The 20,723-nt window shown below is 34.7% G+C and overlaps 3 protein-coding genes across 3 annotated transcripts; 2 read left to right on the top strand and 1 right to left on the bottom strand.

Moving 5' to 3' along the window:
- Window positions 1-54: 54 nt before the first annotated feature.
- On the bottom strand, window positions 55-5,724 carry LOC103869670 (protein DETOXIFICATION 47, chloroplastic). The gene is made up of 12 exons (XM_033285729.1): window positions 3,531-5,724; window positions 2,798-3,378; window positions 2,184-2,278; window positions 1,976-2,084; window positions 1,786-1,897; window positions 1,563-1,701; window positions 1,272-1,478; window positions 944-1,183; window positions 765-842; window positions 586-657; window positions 455-517; window positions 55-354 (listed from the first exon to the last, which is right to left on the bottom strand). Exons 2-12 carry the CDS (start codon window positions 3,204-3,206, stop codon window positions 262-264), a joined length of 1,617 nt encoding a protein of 538 aa, XP_033141620.1. The 5' UTR covers window positions 3,207-3,378; window positions 3,531-5,724; the 3' UTR covers window positions 55-261.
- A 2,270-nt stretch (window positions 5,725-7,994) lies between these two features.
- On the top strand, window positions 7,995-13,665 carry LOC103868753 (endoglucanase 24). The gene is made up of 5 exons (XM_009147089.3): window positions 7,995-10,865; window positions 11,726-12,025; window positions 12,156-12,317; window positions 12,566-12,841; window positions 13,091-13,665. The coding sequence occupies exons 1-5, from the start codon at window positions 10,449-10,451 to the stop codon at window positions 13,421-13,423; spliced, it is 1,488 nt and encodes a 495-aa protein (XP_009145337.2). The 5' UTR covers window positions 7,995-10,448; the 3' UTR covers window positions 13,424-13,665.
- Window positions 13,666-13,892: 227 nt separating this feature from the next.
- On the top strand, window positions 13,893-17,448 carry LOC103867851 (endoglucanase 23). Its single transcript, XM_009146256.2, has 5 exons — window positions 13,893-15,419; window positions 15,928-16,227; window positions 16,321-16,482; window positions 16,636-16,911; window positions 17,001-17,448. Exons 1-5 carry the CDS (start codon window positions 14,949-14,951, stop codon window positions 17,331-17,333), a joined length of 1,542 nt encoding a protein of 513 aa, XP_009144504.2. The 5' UTR covers window positions 13,893-14,948; the 3' UTR covers window positions 17,334-17,448.
- The last annotated feature ends 3,275 nt before the right edge of the window (window positions 17,449-20,723 follow it).

Raw genomic sequence — 20,723 nt, 5'->3', positions numbered from 1 at the left:
GTGTTTGTTATGCTGGAAATGTGACCATGGTTTATTATGATCTCTTTAAGCTTATATGTATGTATGTATATATTTTTCAAAACTCGTTGACATTAACAACTGAAATTTACATAGCTTCAGAGCTCAATTCTACTTTCTTCTTTGGTACTTGAGATATATATGTAAATAAAATAGCCACTTTTTATTGGCAAAAAAACCCCATAGAGATGGGCTCTCGGCAACAATTAGGAAACAAAAATTCATTATTGAGAGAGAGAGACTTTAAACTGATTTGATCTTCTTAGTCGTCAGCACATCCGTGTTAAGTATGCCTCCAGGTGAAAGCAGCCTCCGTAGATACAGTCCAAACCGACCCTGCCATTCATTCATCTCTCTCTTATTACAAAACTACTATAAATGTTAAAATAACTACAAAACCATTATACAGTCTGTATAAGAAGAGAAGAATCTTTACCCACTGAAATCCGACGAGAACCATCCAACAGCCGACTAAACCATATCCGCTTCGTGTCACAAACTGTGTCACCAACAAAAACACTTTAGGGAAGGCTCAAACTGAAAAGTATAGGGTTTATGGAAGGCTACCATTAGTGTAAGACAACCAAGAACGAAGCTTGAACTCATCACCGAGCTGACGAATTTCAGATCACGTCCCGCCTAGTAAACAACAAACATAGAAGAAGAAGAAGGAGAACATGTTTTCAGTTGATTGCTTCGAATCATCATCGAACAAGAGAGAGCTTGCGTGAGTGTAATTAATATACCAGCAATGTACCCTCCAGGGATACTGTCATTGGCAATGCAGACAACGCCATGAAGAATGGTATAAGCAGTCTATGCATCTGCCCACATATCCAATAATCATAATTTTAGTCAAGTTAGGTTCGAAACACACACAGGAAGTTAACTACTAATGTTTGGTTTGAAAAGCAGAAAAACAGACCTCGGTTATGATGACTTTATCATGTGTGTAGACACCAGGAAACAGGCCTGGAACCGATGTTCCTATAATTCCCAATACTAATCCAAGCGTGGCTCCAATAATCATTAGGGACTTGAGCAACGTTCTCGCCTTGGGAAGGTTACGGTTCGCACCATATAACATCTCAGGCATAAATGACTGAGCCGTTTGAGAGAGTGGCTCACCCCATACATTGCACATCCTGTACGTCTGAGCCATCACCTATCCAATAAAAAAAAAAGAAGAGATAAATATACTAAACATCAACATCGATTATTAAGCGTAGAGATATCTGTATTTGTAATGGTACTTGATGAGCTGCTAAAACGTGAGTTCCCATGGAGGTAGCACAGTAGATGATGAAAGAGTAGAAAGCAATCTTGGAGAAAATTGAGATGAAGACAGGTGCGGCGAGTGCAGAGATCTTCCATAGTTCTTGAGGTGTAGGTACCGCAAAGGAGTAAGCATTGTAGCCTTCTTTGTTCAGAGAATCCATCATCATATAAGCCGAAACAACCTATATAACAACACACAAATCCCATTATGAATTCTTCTTCATTTTTAATTTACATTTTACTAGTTTAGGGTATTTTGTATTTACCTGAGAGATGGTTGTTGCCCAAGCAGCTCCGGCGATACCTTGTCCGAGAAACAAGCATAGGATCGTATCTCCAAGACCGTTAATGACCGTTGCTGCTGCTAATGCCTTAAGAGGTCCCCATGAGTTCTTCATTCCAAGACTGAGACAGAGATTCTCTCCAATCAGTTGAGTAATACAGAGGGAGATTGAAGCCAAGTTAGTAAGAAGAAAAAGTTAAAGAAACCTTGCGCTTTGAGCAACCAATCCAACAAGAATAAAAGGCCACGCTAAGCCTCGAATCTGAACGTATGTATTGGCTGCAGGAACAATCTCAATGTTTTTCCCTCTCGTAAATGCTGCCAAAAGTTTAGATACATGTCATTCAAATATTACTCGAAATGGAAATATTTGATTTAGTAGTGAAAAGGGTTTACCAGTAACAGCCCAAGGTCCAAATAATCTAGTCAACAAAAGCATCATTAGTCCACAAACCAATCCAATGAAGAGCAAGACAGAGATTTGATGTTGTGCTTCTTTCTTGTCCTGTAAGAAACACACACAAAATGAATCCGTTAGAGTGATGTTTCCTTGGTAAGTAGTTTTAAAAACTTGGAACACAAGAAACAGGCAAATATAACTAACCTGTTTGGCAAGAGAAGTAGCGACCATATTGGATGTCGCCACGGAGAGGAACATGAAGACGTAACTCATGTGATCGCATAGTACCGTCCCCGGTCCTATTATACCGGTTAAATTTTTTACTCAGCCATTGAATTAAGCACTCACTTTCACAATTTATTGGAGTATTTATATTTTTAGTCATTCCGCATCATAATCTTATTCAATCAAATAATTGAAATTTAATTTTCTGTGCTACGAAATTTTGATAAGAAAAATGGAGAATATGATAACAAGTAGTATTATAATTTGTGCAAGTAAAAAGCTTATCTTGCAGTTGGGCACAAATTTGACATTACAAACACGTTAAAATTTGGTGGACCGACAGATGTAATAATGAGCTTTAAAACTGGTAGGATGGGACACTTACCTAACATATTTTTCTGTCATTATTATTGGTCAACATGGGTCCGATTTCTAAAGAGACTAAACAATCTAAAGGTGCAAATGTTACTACTGGGGACAAGTCCGGTTCGGTTTGGAATTTATATAAATAGAATATAAAATCATATAGAGTAAGTTTCAAAATGATGTAAGAAATATAAAATCAGAATTAAAGTTTTTATAGAAAAGCGTACCAAGTGCGGCGAGTTCGACGGAGCTACCTTGGCCGATGACCACCGTGTCGATGAGACTCATCAACGGACCACAAACCCACATCCCCATCGCCGGACCTGTGAACTTGACGATCTCTTTCATCTGTTCCCATACGCTCTCCTTCACCAGACCCCTGCTCTTCTTCTCTTCTTCTTCTTCTTCTTCAGTTCCGCCATCATTTTCGACGCAGTTCCTCGTAATTCGCCCTGTTTTTATTTCCCGACGAGTCACCACCGGCTTTCCCTGGAAAATCGGAGCAGCTGCTGTGGTGATCCCACCGAGTTTTCTCCGGGTCAGCACCGAGCCTCCACCGAGACAACGGATAAGTGGTTGGTGAGATTTAGTCGGAAGGAAAGGAGAGATAGTGAGTCTTTGCGTTTTCATTAGCATTTTGTCGTCGTTAATCGTTACAGAGACGGATCTTCGCCGGAGAAATCTCTGTAAAAGCCGGTGATGCAGTTTATCTTTTGGCGCCTCCTCCTCGAGATTTGTATTGAGAGAAAATCGGAAGCGAGCGAAAGATCTATATACAGACTCTACTGAGCACGTGCCCCTATTTATTCTTCTCGAACCATTACAAATAAAATAAAATTAATATAGTTTATATGACTTTTTCTGAGAAATTTACAGAAGAAGAGTAGTAGTAGATGTTGATAATTGTATCTACATGCATGTATACGGAAAAGAACAACATTGCGTTTCCATTATTAATACCTGCTACTTGGTCATGTGTTGCTCCTTCATTTCTAGCTGTCACTCTCCCAATATGTATTAAGAATTCTTCATGGACATCTATGATTCGAAGATATACAATTAAAAACTTTGAAACTATATAATTGACTCATGTCTAATGAATTGACTGACGGAAGAAAACAAAGATACGTATATAATCAAAGACTATTACAAAGACTTGTATTGTTTGTTTAATTTTCAACGTGTTTGAAGACCTCTCTTTTGGCACGTTAATGGTGTTGTTTATTTTTCTTTATTTTAAGACTCCAAGTCAATGGTGGTCTGTCTTGTCTGATTACTCATTTCTTTGAAGATGTATGTAAATTTCCCAAAAATTTTTGTCTGGTGTTACTTTCTCATTAACAGAGAAATAAGTGTGAAATTTAGAAGTACGAAATTTCTCACTTCGTTGAACAAAAATGATTTATATGTGTAAAATCAACTGTTAATTAAAATAAGTCAAAACTCTATAATCGGAGGGAAAAAATAAAATAAGAGTAATTCTCTCAAATAGATTTTTTTTAAGTTTATGTCACAAAAATAGATCTCAAAAAACAAATGACCAAAATAAACTTTTTAATTTTAAAATTTTAATATTTTTTAGTTTTTAAAATTTAAAATCATACCCCCAAAACCTCACCCCTTAATTCTAAATCATAAACCCTAAACCGTAAATTTTAAATCTTAAACACAAAAATACATCTCTTAATAAAACATTTTGGTCATTTTGATATTCGAGATCTATATTTATGATAAAAACTTTCTTAGGTCTATCCTAAAAAATTTATCATTAAATAATACTAAGTATAACGCAAATAAAAACCATACGTCTCGTTTTTTTTTTTGAAATTTCACATGTCAAAGGCGATTTTTTGCCCCCAAAAGGTCAACTTATCTTATTTCTCCCTTGGCATAGGAAATTTACAAAGAAAAGTTTGTGACATTTCTTAGTTTCCACGCATTTTCTTGGTCATTGATAAAATTAAATTATATATAGTTTTAAGAAAAGAAAAGTCACGTAAATGTCGACGTAATTTCTAGTCCATCGCTTGGTAAGTTGGTATGTTACATTTAAAAGAGAAGTCGTTAGTTTAAAGCTTGTAAAACTTCTTGTAACGTTTATTAATAATAATAATGAAAATGGGTTGACAAAAAAAGAAAGAAAGGCGCCTTCAAGTCTTATGAGCAATAGGCGGTGACTGGTACACAAAGAGGTGAGATATCAAACACTTTGTGCATCTAAAGAACACATACAATGATACAAACTAAAATTATCTCGGGCAGTGCTATGATTAAATTTTGCCAGATGATGTAAAATTAAGTCTAACCTATAAAATACTATAATTATTCAAAAAAATACTTCTGAATCATATTTCTAAAATGAGTGATTTGTAGTAAGTGTTGTTTGATAAAGTTTTGTATAAACTGTTTGCTGTTTTTATGATCTTTAAATGGTGTGTATGTCATTCAAGACTCGATACTGAAGATACACAATTTGTCATTCGTTTTTTTGACGAATAAATTTAAATTATTTTAGTCAATGTTTAAAAAATTGTGGATATGAAGCAATTATATGATTTATAGAGAACTAACAACTATGCAGATTATTTAAAATATATACGAGACATAAACATTAACAAATTATTTACTTATTTATTTATTAATTAAATTTTATTATATAATTAGTTTTTGTGTTTGATTGAAAATTTACTCTGATGAAATGTTAAAAAAAACTAGATATACTAAAAAAAAAATTGGAAAAAATGATCATCATTTGTTTATAGACAATTGAACGGTGAAAATAATATAAATAGATTAGTCATAATCACTTTTAAGTTATTCAATTTAAAGTTATTTAAATTAACCAATTTAGATAGATTTATACAATTTTAGATAAATTTTGAATGAATTAAACCGTTTTAAGACGATATAAACCAATTTTTAAACTTGAATTTCATGAACATCATTTCACTTATGCTCTATTAACCGTTTATGCAGATTCCTATGCGTTGTATACACCAATTTTAGAACATTAATTTAGTTGATAGTATCAAAAATGATTTGATGTTAGTACTTTTTGTTTTGCAAACGTCAGAACCTTTTTATTGATCATATTTAGTTGAATAATATTAGATTAAAGGTCTCTACTAAAGCCCGAGCAGATGAGAGAGTCGTATTGCCGAAGACAACTGCTGAAAGTTAGTAAAAGCGATCCCATTGGCATCAAAATGGTGATCATGAGCAGTTGCCTTATGATCTTAGAGACTAAAGTAGATTGCGACCAGCCGACCACCAAGATCATAGTGGGGAACTAGACTGATCTCGGTCCTAAATGAGTAAGTTTAAGCAGAGAATTAGTGTGCGTCGAACCGGCTAGTGGGCTTTGGTACGCTAGAACACGATTAAATTAAAAAGACGGCAGCAATTAGTTTGTTAGAAAATGGGCTTTAACGGTCCATAAAGTCGACATTGACCCTGAATATGAATTTTCTTCTCTCTGTGATCTGACCCTCAATCCAAACTATTAAGGGTACTTCGACCCCGTTATTGCTTCTTCCTTTTACATTGTTAGATAAAATTATATGCTATGTTTGTTATCTACTACAAGCTACAGGGACTGTAAGCGCAAAGATTAATCTGAGAAAGTAACGAGCCATACGTAGAGGCAAAAATGACATTTTTTATACATTATCATAAACTTGCCATTTTAAAACGACCGGTTGGATTTTAAGTAAGTTTAGTTATGTATGCTTTATCATTTCATTCTCATGCCTACAGGTTCATAGCTAGAAAACCATGCATACTACATTAATCGGTTAAAACAGTTGTATCCATGTTCATGTGTAACCATGGTCTATAATAGTAATCTTATTTGTGTTCAATGGAAGATAGTTGCTCTCGTGCTAGTTTCGACCAAGTTGATATCTTTTGACATTATAAAATAACCATATAAAATGTGCTGTAAGATATTAACCGAGGAAAAAAATCATGTAAGCGTAAAGAAAAGATTATCAGTGGAAAAGAGAGAAAGGCAAAATAGCAGATTATGTTTACAAAAAAAAACACATTACATTGCTTGCAAGATTAGCAAAGTCGCCTGACATGTAACTGATTACGGTTAAGTTCGGTATGCATACACCACTTGCTCGTTTCTGATATGGTCCAGTCTACAATACGTGCAAACGTAAAATAGTAACATCATGGCCCATATCCCATATGTAATGTAAATTTGTAATGCCTAACCATGACATATGTTTGTAATCGTTTGTTTAATTTTGTTCTCTCGATTAGATCCTAAAACAAATTAACAAATTTTAACTCTCTTGACATTGTTATTCTCCATATCGGGAGACCATCTAATATCTTTTTAACCGTTGGGACTCAGTATCTCGTTTAAAATTTTTATTCAAGCAGTAAATACATGGAGCTGAAAGTCCAACGCTATGTAGCTAGTCACCGTCAAAACTATATCAGGGCATCTCCAATCTCACTCTATTTTTCACTCTAAAATAGAGTTTAGAGTAAAAATGCTCCAATGCTACTCTATTTCTCACTCTATAATAGAGTAAAAAATAGGTTTACTCCAAATATAGAGTAACTTATTTTTTTTTTGTTATCACTCTATTTTCTACTCTAAAATAGAGTACCATTGGAGCAAACTCAAACTCTATTATAAAGTTACTCTATTTTAGAGTAAAAAATAGAATAAGCCATTGGAGATGGTCTTAGTCCTCTATTCGTTTTAGCGGGAATCTGTTGTGTTTAGGGGTGGGCGTTCGGGTACCCGTTCGGGTTCGGATCGGGTATTTCGGATTTTCGGGTATTTCGGTATAGAGGTGTAGAACCCGTTCGGGTATTTCTATACTTCGGGTCGGGTTCGGGTATTTTTAGTTCGGTTTCGGTTATTTCGGATCGGGTTCGGATATTTAGATTTTGAAAAAAAAAAAAAATTCATTTTTCAAATTTCTTGTATTTAAATATATAATTTTCACTTAACTATTTTTTTATTTTTAATAGATTGAATGGTTAATGGATTTGAACATAACATTTTCAAACTAAAAAGATATTAATTTGGTTATTGTTTTTAAATTTTGGATGTAACTTTTTGTTAATTGCTGAAATAAAAAGTTTGACATGCATTTTAAGTGAATATCAAATCATCTTTTATGTAATTATATGTATATCATATAAATTTAAAGTATATGTAGTATCAATATAAATATTTTATATAAAACAAAAGATGTAAACTAGAAATATAAGGTTAATTATACATATGTTCGGTTATCTTCGGATATCCATTCGGGTTCGGATATTACCCGTTCGGGTTCGGATATCCAATCTTTCCTAATTCAATACCCGTTCGGATATTTTGCTACTTCGGTTCGGATTTCGGTTCGGGTTTTCTGGATCGGGTTCGGGTGCCACTTCGGATTTCGGGTAAAGTGCCCACCCGAAATATATAATATCTAAAGTGGGAATATATATGTAAAAAGTGCCCACCAAGTCTTATATAATATATAATATCTTCGGATATTCACAAAAAAACTAAATTCTAAAGTATTAATAAAAAGTGAATAGATTTTTTATTATAATAATATTAGATGAATCTAAATTTTGTTTGGAAAAAAAAAAAAGATGAAAACAAAATGGAAAAAAATAAAGAAAGATAGACAGAAAAGGAAATAAATATGTAAAAAGAAAAAAAAAGGTAAAAAGTATACATATGAAGCGTGTCAACTGCAACATTAAATGCACATAAAATAATGTTGGTGGAATCGAACTCTCAACATATGAAACAGAAAGGGGCACATTTACCAACTGAGCTACAAAAGATACAAATAAAAAGCTATAACTGAACACGGTTTTAAAAGTAGTCGGGGGCACGTGCCCCCGTTGCTTACACTGTACATCCGCCCCTGCCTAATGGTGTGAGTTTGTGAGTGTTTGATGTTCCATAAGTACAGGGAGTTGGTTGTCTTTGCAAGGAGGCTAAGTATATATGTATGGGTCTACGGATCTTGATCTTTCTAAAACGAAGATGATTATTTTGTTCCTTGTGAGATCTAATTCCACTATGATTTATTCTCATATATTATATAGAGAAAAAGGGCAAACTATATGTGCTGATTAAAAATTTATTTGTATGCTTTTCAATCAAGCATTTTAGTATGTTAGTTACAACCATACGTTATATATCTTACATACTGATTCTTACGATAATATACAGTCTCTTTCGTGGACGGTAACGGCTAAATCATATGAGGCGAGACACTATTAATACACAACCGATAGGAAAAATTATGAAGGATAATGGTTTAAAATAAAAGTTACAAAAAATGGTTTAAAATAAGAAAAAAAGGAAAGTAAATTTTGTAAAGCTGTAGCCACTTCTTTAGCAACTTAACGCTTATGTGCAAAGCCAGAATCATGTTACAGTATCAAGCAGGTCCCACATTGTCACGAGATTAATTGTTATTTTGCATTATCGGTTTAGCATATTGAAAGAGTTATAGTATTTGTTTATGATGTTGATCATGTCGCTTATACTTTCACAAACCCTCTCTTCATTATAAAATGTAGTTAAATATTTCATTGTATTCTCTTCATAAAGGTGGTGATACAAGAAACAAAATGAAAAGAAAATTATAGCAAAAACCAAAAGACCATGGGCTTGTTCGCTCGCTCGCTCCAATTTCATTTGTCGGTAGTGCTACTGCTAGCACACGCACAATGTCCACGCACAAATAGACATTAGTCTTATTATATTAGTAAAGGATAATAAAAAATTATCCAAAGATGATAAATTATTTATATAATACCGTTTGTTTTAAGATATAAATTATTTTAAAAGTATTTTCCGCTTAAAATATAAGTTATATCATATTTATATATAATATTTTATATTTATCGGTATATGGAATCAAATGTAATTTATAACTTTCATTATGAGTTGTCAAATTGTATTTATTTATCTATTTAAAATAATTTAAAAATAATTCAATATAATTTTTTTTAGTTTTTTTAAGAAATATTATAAAACAAAAAGAGTACAAGTTACAAAATTTTAATGGAAAATTTATTTTTAATAGCTGATTTCATTTGAGACGCTTATTTTTAATTTTAAATATTCGGAGACGTTTAGTTGGGCTGCAAGTTTTAATATATGGTATGGTTGTGTTAAAAAAAAAACATTCTGAGACCCTATTATCTAGTAACTACAAAAATGAAAGACCTTACTTAGTCAGTTAGAGCATCATTATTGGTGTCCCTTAGGTTGAGGCCCTTAGCGTAGGGTCCCTTAACTTTTAACTAAAAAAGCTAAGGAATGGCCCTTAAATAAGGAACTTGAGAGAAGTCCCTTAGCGTTTTTAGTTAAAAATTAAGAGACCCTACGCTAAGGGCCTCAACCTAAGGGACACCAATAATGATGCCCTTATTACAATAGAAGTGAACTTCATAGCTATAAACTTATATGAACCTTATTATTTTCATTTTTAAAAGTTTTGTTTACTTGCAAATTTAGATATGTAATATGTAAGTTCCAATTCATATTATGAAACAACAGAATCATAAATAAAATAAAAAACATTTTCTTAGTATTAAATATCAAATTGCATATCAACATACACAATTTATTTCTCCCAAAAAAGTAACTGAATAAGATTTTTTAGAACTAAAAATAACAAACAAAAGGAAGAAAATAGTTACATAATTAAGCCTGGATACTGGTGTATTAATAAATTAATTAAAAATCGGAAGTTATATATAAACACATCTCGTGACTCACTCGCAGTTGCAGAGTCACAGACAGTATCAGCTCCCTCACCACCACCTATATATATATACATAAAGAAACTCAACCACCGACGTTAATTTTTTTTCCTCCGACGCCGAGACATAATGAAATTACATTTTAACCCTCTCTCACTTATATTCTTCTTCTTCCTCTTTGGTGCGGCAATGTCGTCGAACCAGCACGACTACTCCGACGCACTCTCGAAATCAATCCTCTTCTTCGAGGGCCAACGCTCCGGCTACCTCCCGAACGACCAGCGTCTGACGTGGAGACGGAATTCCGGTCTGAGCGACGGATGGACGCACAGCACCGATCTAACCGGCGGTTACTACGACGCGGGAGACAACGTCAAATTCAATTTTCCGATGGCTTTCACCACGACGATGCTCGCCTGGAGCGTAATAGAATTCGGAGAGCTCATGCCTCCGCCGGAGCTTCGGAACGCCCTGGTCGCACTCCGGTGGAGCTCCGATTACCTCCTGAAATCCGTTTCGCAGCTACCAAACCGCATATTCGTCCAGGTTCGCTCGTTCGTAAATGGCAATTCAATTTCGTAACTGTTTTTTGCCGGTGAGTGGCATATGCGTTAAGGAGAGGGGTAGTTTCGGGAATTTCTTAAGCTAAGGGAAACTGAGTCGTTTTGATTTGCCAAAGAAAGAAACCCGTGATCGTGATTGTTAATTTGCACTCTCAAGAGAGAGAGTTGTCTCTACATTCACCCCCTTTTTTTATTGGTCGTTGCGTCACACTTTTTTTGGCCCCTTCCCTTTCCTTTAATTTAATTTAATTTCTCCTTTCTCATTACGAAATATATCATAAATTAAATATTTGCCAAAATTGAGTTTTTTTTCTTTTTAATTGGTGCTATTGCACACGCATAACGTCGAATGATTACTGCAAGAAATTAACTCTAAATCATACTTTAAGAGGAAAAAGTAATTAATTACTCTGTGATTTTACATTTCTATATTTTTATATATATATATATATATATACTTTGATTGTGTGCCCGCTCTTTATAGTAGTAGATATAAAGATGACCAACTACTATTTTTAGCCATAGTTTTTATTTTTTTGGAACCAACAACTATCAATTTTGTTGACTATAATTGCAATAATGAGAATTTTAGTAACACACATAAATATATTAGTGAATTTGATTATAGAATTAATTAACATTGATTTCATGGGTCGTTAGTATGATCATTTAATAATACAAGTTGGGATATGCGATGATAGAGACTCGAGACTCTCAGAAATGATATATGATGTTGATGTTGTTTGGTATATTTTCATTAATGATTTGTTTTATTTTAAGAGGGATTTAATATAACTATATGCAAACTAATTAAAGGAGGAAACAATCTTGTGATATGTGTAGGTAGGTGATCCGATTGCAGATCATAATTGCTGGGAAAGACCTGAAGATATGGATACACCACGTACTGCTTACGTCGTAAATGCCCCAAATCCAGCTTCTGAAGTGGCTGGAGAAATCACAGCGGCCCTCTCGGCCGCTTCAATTGCCGTGCGATCATCGGATCCAGGCTACTCTCAGACGTTGCTCCAAAACGCTGTAAAAACGTTTCAGTTTGCTGATATGCACCGTGGTGCTTATAGCAGCAATGATGATATCAAAAATGACGTTTGCCCTTTCTACTGCGATTTCAACGGATTTCAGGTAAAAAAACCCGAGTAATAAAAATTTCAACACGCAAAAAATTCATACAATCTTGATCATTATATATTACATTTTTTCTTGGTGATTTTTTAATATAATTAATGTTGTTGGGATGCATGGGTACGTGTAGGATGAGTTATTGTGGGGAGCAGCTTGGCTAAGAAAAGCGACTGGTGATGAAAGTTACCTTAGCTACATTGAGAGTAACCGTGAACCCTTTGGTGCTAGCGAGAACGTCGACGAATTCGGTTGGGACAACAAAATTGGTGGACTTAATGTTCTCGTGTCCAAGGTTAGATATTAAAAAATAATATCTATACTAACCTTTTTGATCAGAGTTACGTGATCAAATTAATAGAAATCATAACTTTAATTAACTCTCGCAAGTAAAGCAAATGTAAACACGAGCATTTCACGTGCATGTAAAGATTATGTTCTTTTCTTTCCGTGTACGTGAAAAACCCAACATGGCCCGGTTAAGACATAAAACGCGGCATATATGGTAACCGATGGGTTTAATTAATTATAATTCCGGTACAGGAAGTTATAACAGGGAATATGTACAACCTAGAGGCGTACAAGGCGTCAGCGGAGAGCTTCATGTGTAGTTTGGTGCCGGAGTCTCCGGGACAGCATGTTGAATATACTCCCGGCGGTCTTCTTTACAAGCCCGGCGGTAGTCAGCTCCAACACGCGACCACAATATCTTTCCTCCTGCTTGTATACGCTCAGTATCTTTCCAGAAGTTCCCTCTCCCTCAATTGTGGCAGCCTCTCTGTCCCTCCTGATCATCTACGCCGTCTCGCCAAGAAACAGGTTTCTCCCGTTTGTAGTGATTATTGGTTGTTCTCTTATCTAACTGACGAGTCACCTAAACCTGACGATATACGTAGCAATTATCATGCATTCATTGAAAGCAAAATAATACAAAAAATTTCACGATTATTGCAAAAATTAATTAATTTTAGATTGTTATTATTAGGGATTAATCTTACTTTGTTATGATATTTATGTTAAAAAAATTTTGAACACCGATATTTATGTTTTTTTTATTGGAAAATGAAGGTGGACTATATTTTGGGGGAGAATCCAATGGGATTATCATACATGGTCGGGTACGGAGAGAGGTATCCAAAGAGGATCCACCACCGTGGCTCATCGCTGCCGTCGATCGTAGACCATCCAGGCACCATCGGGTGCAAAGACGGATCGGTTTATTTCAACTCGACCGAACCAAACCCGAACGTTTTGATTGGAGCGGTGGTGGGTGGGCCCGGAGAGGATGATAAGTACGATGATGACCGGTCTGATTTCCGCAAGTCAGAGCCCACTACTTACATCAATGCTCCTTTCGTTGGTGTATTGGCTTACTTTGCAGCCAATCCTAGTTTTAGCTGACGTCATTGGAGTAACATTAGATATCGAAAGAATGGGAGCACTTTTTGTTTTTGTTTTTGTTTTGTTTTAAGTTCCTTGTAGGCAATCTTACACACGCAAAGCTAAGAAAGAAAATTCCAGTCTGAATATCTCATTCGGATTACTTAACTTGGATATCATCTCTGTATTTCAAATGTAATGGATAGTTTATTCGTATATCATACATCCACATAAATAATATTGTTTCGAAAAATACAATTATTTATTTATTTCTGTTAACCGAAAGATTCACAGCCAATCTAACTTAAAAAGCAATAATAGACTATCACACAATTTAAAAAGCAAATTATAAAGACGAGCATTTTACGAGTGTGTTAAGTACTTAAGTGTTAACTCAATAACAAATATTCATACGCATGAAAACAAATTTAACCAAACTCATGCCAAAAATTATAATGAAGAAGTGTTCTTCCAGCAAATATTTGCATCTCATCCAATTCATCAAAACATTCAGATCTCATTCATCTAACCTGTGAGCCTTGCATTACTCTTAGGCATGTTACTTATAGTTAAATTATTAGCTACTGATAAGATATAATTTAATATTTTTCCTTGCATCATATCGACATATGAAGAATTTCTAGTAACTTACAAAGAAACAAAATATATATGTGGAAATAATTTCTACCATCATAGCTCGCCTTGTATATATATGGAACATTTGACCAAAAAGTATATATGGAATATAGATTGTCAGATTATATATCCAGATATAACCGAGTAAACTTCAAGATTTGTACTTAACCAAAAAAAGTATATATATGCTATATATATACATATAAGATTATGTAAAATTGTTTCAAGATTCAATACCATATTTTTCATCTTTTAACTTTCCACATTATTTTTTACCTTATCATTCAACATATATTTAATTTACACATTACAATGATTTTGTTTGATAAAATTTAACACTCTCGTTTACTAATTAATAATTATTATAATATGTCTAAATTAAATAAATTTAGTCTTTATTTATAGAGAATTTCAAATAATAATTTTTTGTATAAAATTAAATAAATTTTTCAATTTATAATAAGAATATAGGAATATAAAAATATGAAAAATCTCTATAATTTGACATGTGTCGATGATTCTCACTTTTTTAATATGTTGAATCTTTTCAACACCAAATAATCTACATCATCAAATTTATTTTTCAATATGCTCATTATAGTGATTATGTTGAATCTTTTATTCAACACTTTCACTACATGGTCTAACTATATTACTCTTGTTAAAAATCCATGAGAAAAGTACATTTCTAGTCAAATAAAAAAAAATCAAAGATTTTTATCTAAATTTGAAGTTTAAACAATTAATTAGTAAGATGATGATTGACTTCTTGATAACAATAGAGTTATAATTAAAACAATATTTAATATTTTAATACATGCATGGATGATGGATGGATAACTACAAGCCAATGCAAATTGGTATTATACGAAATTAGCCAAATACGTATACTTGAACTAGCTCTATAAATATGAACTCTAAACCCTCATGCCAAAAACCAAAATCTCTCAGTCCTTATTGCAAAGAGAAAAAAATGAAACCATCGATTTTAATCTTAACAGTTTTCGTACTTCTCCTCCTGGTACCAACGGTGATTCCTCACAACTATTCGGATGCTCTGCATAAGTCAATCCTATTTTTCGAAGGTCAACGCTCCGGTCGACTTCCCAGACAACAAAGGATGTTGTGGCGTGGTGACTCTGCACTCAAGGACGGCGAAAACCTCAACACCGACCTCGTTGGTGGTTACTACGACGCCGGTGACAACGTTAAGTTTCATTTTCCAATGGCTTTTACGGCCACGATGCTTGCTTGGAGTTCTATCGACTTCAGTTGTTACATGTCTGACAATGATTTTAGACACAACCTCGTAAATATCAAGTGGGCTACTGATTATCTCCTTAAGACTGTCTCACAACTCCCTCATCGCATTTTCGTCCAAGTATGTTCGTATAAACAAACCGCTAATGCACCGTCATTTTTTTAAATACCATCTACTGACATAACAGTTATAGTATAAAATCTTTTTAATATTTATATGAGTTCCCTATTTATATTCACCAGTACACACCAACATCGTTATCAAGTATTTGTTTTTCACCATTTTGTCGTGCGTTGTCGACATTTTTAAGAATTTTACAATTGAAAAATAGAGTCGGGATATAAACGGATGAATGGGTATACGAGTGTGTAGTTAATATAAATTTGCACTTATCAAGATTTGTAAACATTATATAATATGGTTATAATATAGTAGAAAGGAAATCATAGAACTTCAAGGTATCTTGATGATGATGAGAGAATCAAATTGTATATCATCTCTGAGAAGAAGCAATTAATTTCCACTGATTGGTTTGTCCTAGCTTGTATTATATTTTTCGTAAATCACGGCTTTAAATGAAAAATATATATGGCACACACGCTAACAATATAAGATTAATATGCTATAGGTAGGTGAAGCACAGCCCGACCATAATTGTTGGGAAAGACCGGAAGATATGGATACGCCACGAACCGCTTTCGCTCTAGATGCACCAGGGCCAGCCTCCGATCTAGCGGGTGAAATCGCTGCAGCTCTGGCAGCTGCTTCTATCGCATTCAAACAATCGAGGCCTACATATTCCAAATTATTGCTCAGCAAAGCCATACAAACGTTTCAGTACGCAGATATGCATCGAGGTTCTTATGCCGACAATCAGAACGTGCACAACGCCGCTTGCCCTTTCTACTGCAGTAATAATGGATATAAGGTATACACCTTTATTCGAAATTTAATATGTCTATAGTACCGGCTTTTTTTATATTTTATATATTTCATATAAAATGGTATTGTTTTCATGTAGGATGAGTTGCTCTGGGGAGCTGCGTGGTTGAGGAGGGCGACTGGTAGTGATAATTACCTAGAGTACTTGGTGAACAATCGTGAAACTTTCGGTGTAGATTACAATTACTTGGACTTTGGCTGGGACAGCAAATTTGGGGGAGTTGATGTTCTCATTGCCAAGGTTTGATCCAGTTCTCTCTCTCTCTATGTATATATATATATATATATAAATATATGATCTTTCAAAACCACTAGGTCAAATTATATAAAAGACATAATTAACCATTGATATACTATTAGTGCTTGCTATTTAAACGTCAATTTGGGTGAACAGGAAGTATTTGAGAAGAATGTGAGTGCGTTAACACCATTTAAAGATATTGCGGAGAAAATGATGTGTGCAGTATTTCCGGAAACCGCTGGTCTACACATGAGTTACACACCCGGCGGTCTTCTTTACAAACCCGTTGGCAGCCAGCTCCAGAGCACGGCCGCAATGTCTTTCCTCATCCTTACCTACGCGGACTACCTCTCTAAATCCTCTCAACAACTCAGTTGCGGTAACCTCAAGTTTCAACCCGATTCTCTTCGGCGCATAGTTAAACGACAGGTACTCAAACATCATTTGTTGTTGTGTATATATGCTTTAGATAGGCCCATCAAAGGCATATGCATTTTTTTTTTGCGGTACATATATAGGTGGACTACATTTTGGGAGATAATCCAATGCACGTGTCATACATGGTTGGGTACGGCGATCAGTACCCGCGACAGGTCCACCACCGTGGCTCGTCTATACCGTCTGTTAAGGTTCAAAGCACTGCGTTCGGGTGCACACAAGGATGGAATATTTTCCATTCAGACAATCCAAACCCAAACATATTAGTAGGAGCGGTGGTTGGCGGGCCTAACGTAGATGATACATTCATTGGAAAACGGACAAATGCTACCGACACTGAGCCCACGACGTATATCAATGCACCTCTAGTTGGTGTCTTTGCCTATTTTAATAGCAATCCCAACATCACCTGACTTCAACTTTCTTTTTCCAAATCTTCAACATATATAAAGTTATAACAATAAACCATTTTATATAAATCTTGAAAATGTCTTGGGGATACAAATAATCTTGACAATTTGAAATCTCCATACGCATTCAACCTCAGCCTTAATTAGGGAAACGCATGGATTCACACAAGTCATTCTCTATAAATTTAACTTTTATACGCATCTTTGGCTCTAAACTCGAAAATTGATTCTTAGTAGTTACTGGTTTTCTTGACTCCGCTCGTTTTTCTTGTCTCCACTCGTCATTCGAGATACACATTTTGTATGATCGATTACCTCTTCTCTTTCGGTACCCCGAAAACCTCTAGTCGAATTAATCCGAAGAACCTCCACTGTATATGTTACACGTGGTACGTGAGATGATTGTGAAGAGACGCGGTAAGCTCTCTACCTTCAATTTTTAGACTTCACTAGAGGAATAGATGATAAAAGCCTGCCAGATCCTAAAGATATTTAAAATGATACTCTAAGAGCAACAGCATCGCTGTATATAGCGAGATTTCTTAGCAATTAAAAGAGTGAATTTAAATCAAAAATGGTTATAAACTCAGATTTTGTTTGTTAATTAAGAAACGTTTATTTGTGATTTGTGGAGGCACGTGTCATCTAGGCGAGACCGAAAGAAAGACGCGTGAGAGGGAGCAAAACAAATCAACTCCATTCTCTCTTCTTTCTTCTCTTTTCTCGCTTGTCTCTCTCCCGTGCGATATCTGTATCTTCATTTCTAACCAAGTTTCTTAACAAAGTTTCTTAACCTACTTTTTACCTTAAGAAACAAAAAAAGTTTCTAGCATTGCTGATGCTCTAAGTCTCTAACCTCATGAATTTTTCTTCTCTTATCAAAACACCGTTTTTGTAAGTCTATATAAGCTGTTGGCTGTTGCCACTATTTGTAATTGAATATGATGCGTTTGTTCTTTGAGCCCAACATCATGATAACATGTAGCTGCACAAACATACAATTCAAGAAAATAAATACAGTAAGTACATAATATTATGGTCCACACGGAGTTAGAGCACCTGCAACGCGGGTTCGTAATGAATCCTTAGCACGATTATTTAGGCAAATGACATATAAATAATAAAAAAAAAATTTCGTAACCGAAGGATTGATCCTTAATTAAGGCGTCTAAGAGCATGTACAATGGTGGATTATAGCAAATCCTTAGCTATGATCCTTAGCACTTTATCATTAAACAAACATTAAAAAATGGTACACAGTTAAGAAAAGTTAAGAATGAATCCTTAACTAAGGATTAAAAGGATGAAGTCCTTAATGTGTTGGCGTTGTCTCATTGGTTTGAGATTATTAATTTTTTTTTAACTCTAACCATAATTCTTAAACCTGATTAGTAATTTTATTTTTAACTCTAACCATGATTCTTAAACCTGATTAGTAATTTTTTTTAACTATAACCATGATTCTTAAATCTGATTAGTAATTCTTTTTAAACTCTAACCATGATTCTTAAACCTGCTTAGTTTAAAAATTTGTGGACATAGGTACATTAATGTTTGAAAACGATCTTGGTTTCATGCGATTTGGGATTATCTTCTTCTCTTATTTTGAAAGAGTCAATCTATTAAGGTTTCAAAACGATTTGTGTTTGAATTGATTTGGGAAAGTCTTCGTTTGTAGTTAGTGTTTGAAAACGATTTTTGTTTGTAATTCAAAAAGGGTTGTGTTGTGTTGTGTTGTTAAGATTTCGACTCTGTGATTTATTACGATTGGAGTGTTGTGTTCTTTAGATTTTGTTTACCCAGAAGTACTATCTTCTTCTCATAGATTAGTATTACTACTGTGTGCTCTGTGAATTCTTTAATGTTGTGAATTCTTTACGGTTTCAGATTCTTTTCAGATTGTTTATAAGTCATATTCTTTAATGTTGTGAATGTATAGGAGAACAAGTTCGATTGTATAGGAGAACAAGTTGATTACTTTTGATGTCTAATTTCTATCTTGTAAATCTCTTTCAGGTGAAGGAAACATGGAACAATATTATATCTAAGAACTCCTAATTAGATATACCATTGGACAAACATTTTTTATTAGAATTCTTAACTATTCAAACAAAAAAAAAATTACTAAAATAATGCTAAGGACTCCAATGGTGGTAACACCATTGGAGATGCTCTAAGGATCAAATCCTTAAGGACGTGGCAAGGCGTGAGTGGTCCGGCTGGGAGTTGTGTTTCGCGTGTGGAAAATTTTTTTTACTCTCTTTCTCCATCACGAAAAAAAGCTCTCTCGAAGGCGATTCGGCGATTATGAAACCATGTCGTCGTCTCTTCTTCTCTCTGGCTCTACAGTATCTTCTTCGTTCATCGCTGCATCGAAGCTGTAACATCTCTCTCTATCTCCTTCGTCTGCCTTCATTTCACCTTCTTTCGGCTTATCCAATTTCAAATTCTAGGGTTTGTTCGTATACTTGTTCCATAATCGAATCTTAAGAGCTTATGAATTTGTTTATGATTACAGTTCTCTCTTACGGAATCCAAATCAGTCACTGTCACTATCTCGGAACCTTTTGAGAAGTTTCAAACCCATTAAGTGCTCCTCCGCTGATTCTCCATACGGAGGTTATTATTATCATCTCCCCTTCCTCTCTTTAAAGTTTCAATCTTTACTCTGTTTTTTTATTAACTCATGTAAATCGAATTATCCTTTTTTTGTGTGTAGGCAACGTCCTCACGTTCCCTCTAACCAGGGTCTGGGACCCGTACAAGCGTCTAGGGATTAGCCCCTACGCCTCCGAGGAAGAGATCTGGGCCTCCTGGTAAACTTCTGCGTATATTTCCTTAATGAGAAGACAAAGAGCTTGGGGAGAGCTTGCCTAATCGGGTAAACTCCTGGTGCTATTTGAAAACTAGCTGAAACGAGAACTTGGATTGTTTTTTTTTTCCTTTCAATTATTGGGGTTTGGTTATTATGATTGCAGGTTTGGTGCATTAACAGTGGGGTGGTTCTGCGGTTCGCTAGTCATTCCCATGATTCCGACGGCTTTCATTAACCCGTGGACACTGGAGCTTCTAACGTCACTGGTTGCTTATGTGTTTTTGTTTCTTTCTTGTACTTTCCTTAAGTAGGTTGCATTTTCTCTATTTCAGGTGAAATACAAGACCATGTGTACAAGACCAAAGTCACGGGTACTTTGTTTGTTTTAGCTTTGTATTTCTTGCCTTTATAAGTCTGTTTGTAGACTCGGCTAAGAGCTATTTCATTTGCTCTTGTTGTACTCAAAACTGGTTATGATGATATTTTAATTTCAAGCATCTGCGTTTCATCAACCCTTGCCTTCATCTACTTTGCTTTGGCTTTAGGTATGCTCACTGATCTCATAGATGATAAGAGTT

Source organism: Brassica rapa, chromosome A01 (genome assembly GCF_000309985.2).
Source record: "Brassica rapa cultivar Chiifu-401-42 chromosome A01, CAAS_Brap_v3.01, whole genome shotgun sequence".
Classification (NCBI taxonomy): Eukaryota; Viridiplantae; Streptophyta; class Magnoliopsida; order Brassicales; family Brassicaceae; genus Brassica; species Brassica rapa.
The sequence above is the reverse complement of the archived record's forward strand: the minus strand, read 5'-3'. Positions and strand labels throughout refer to the sequence as shown.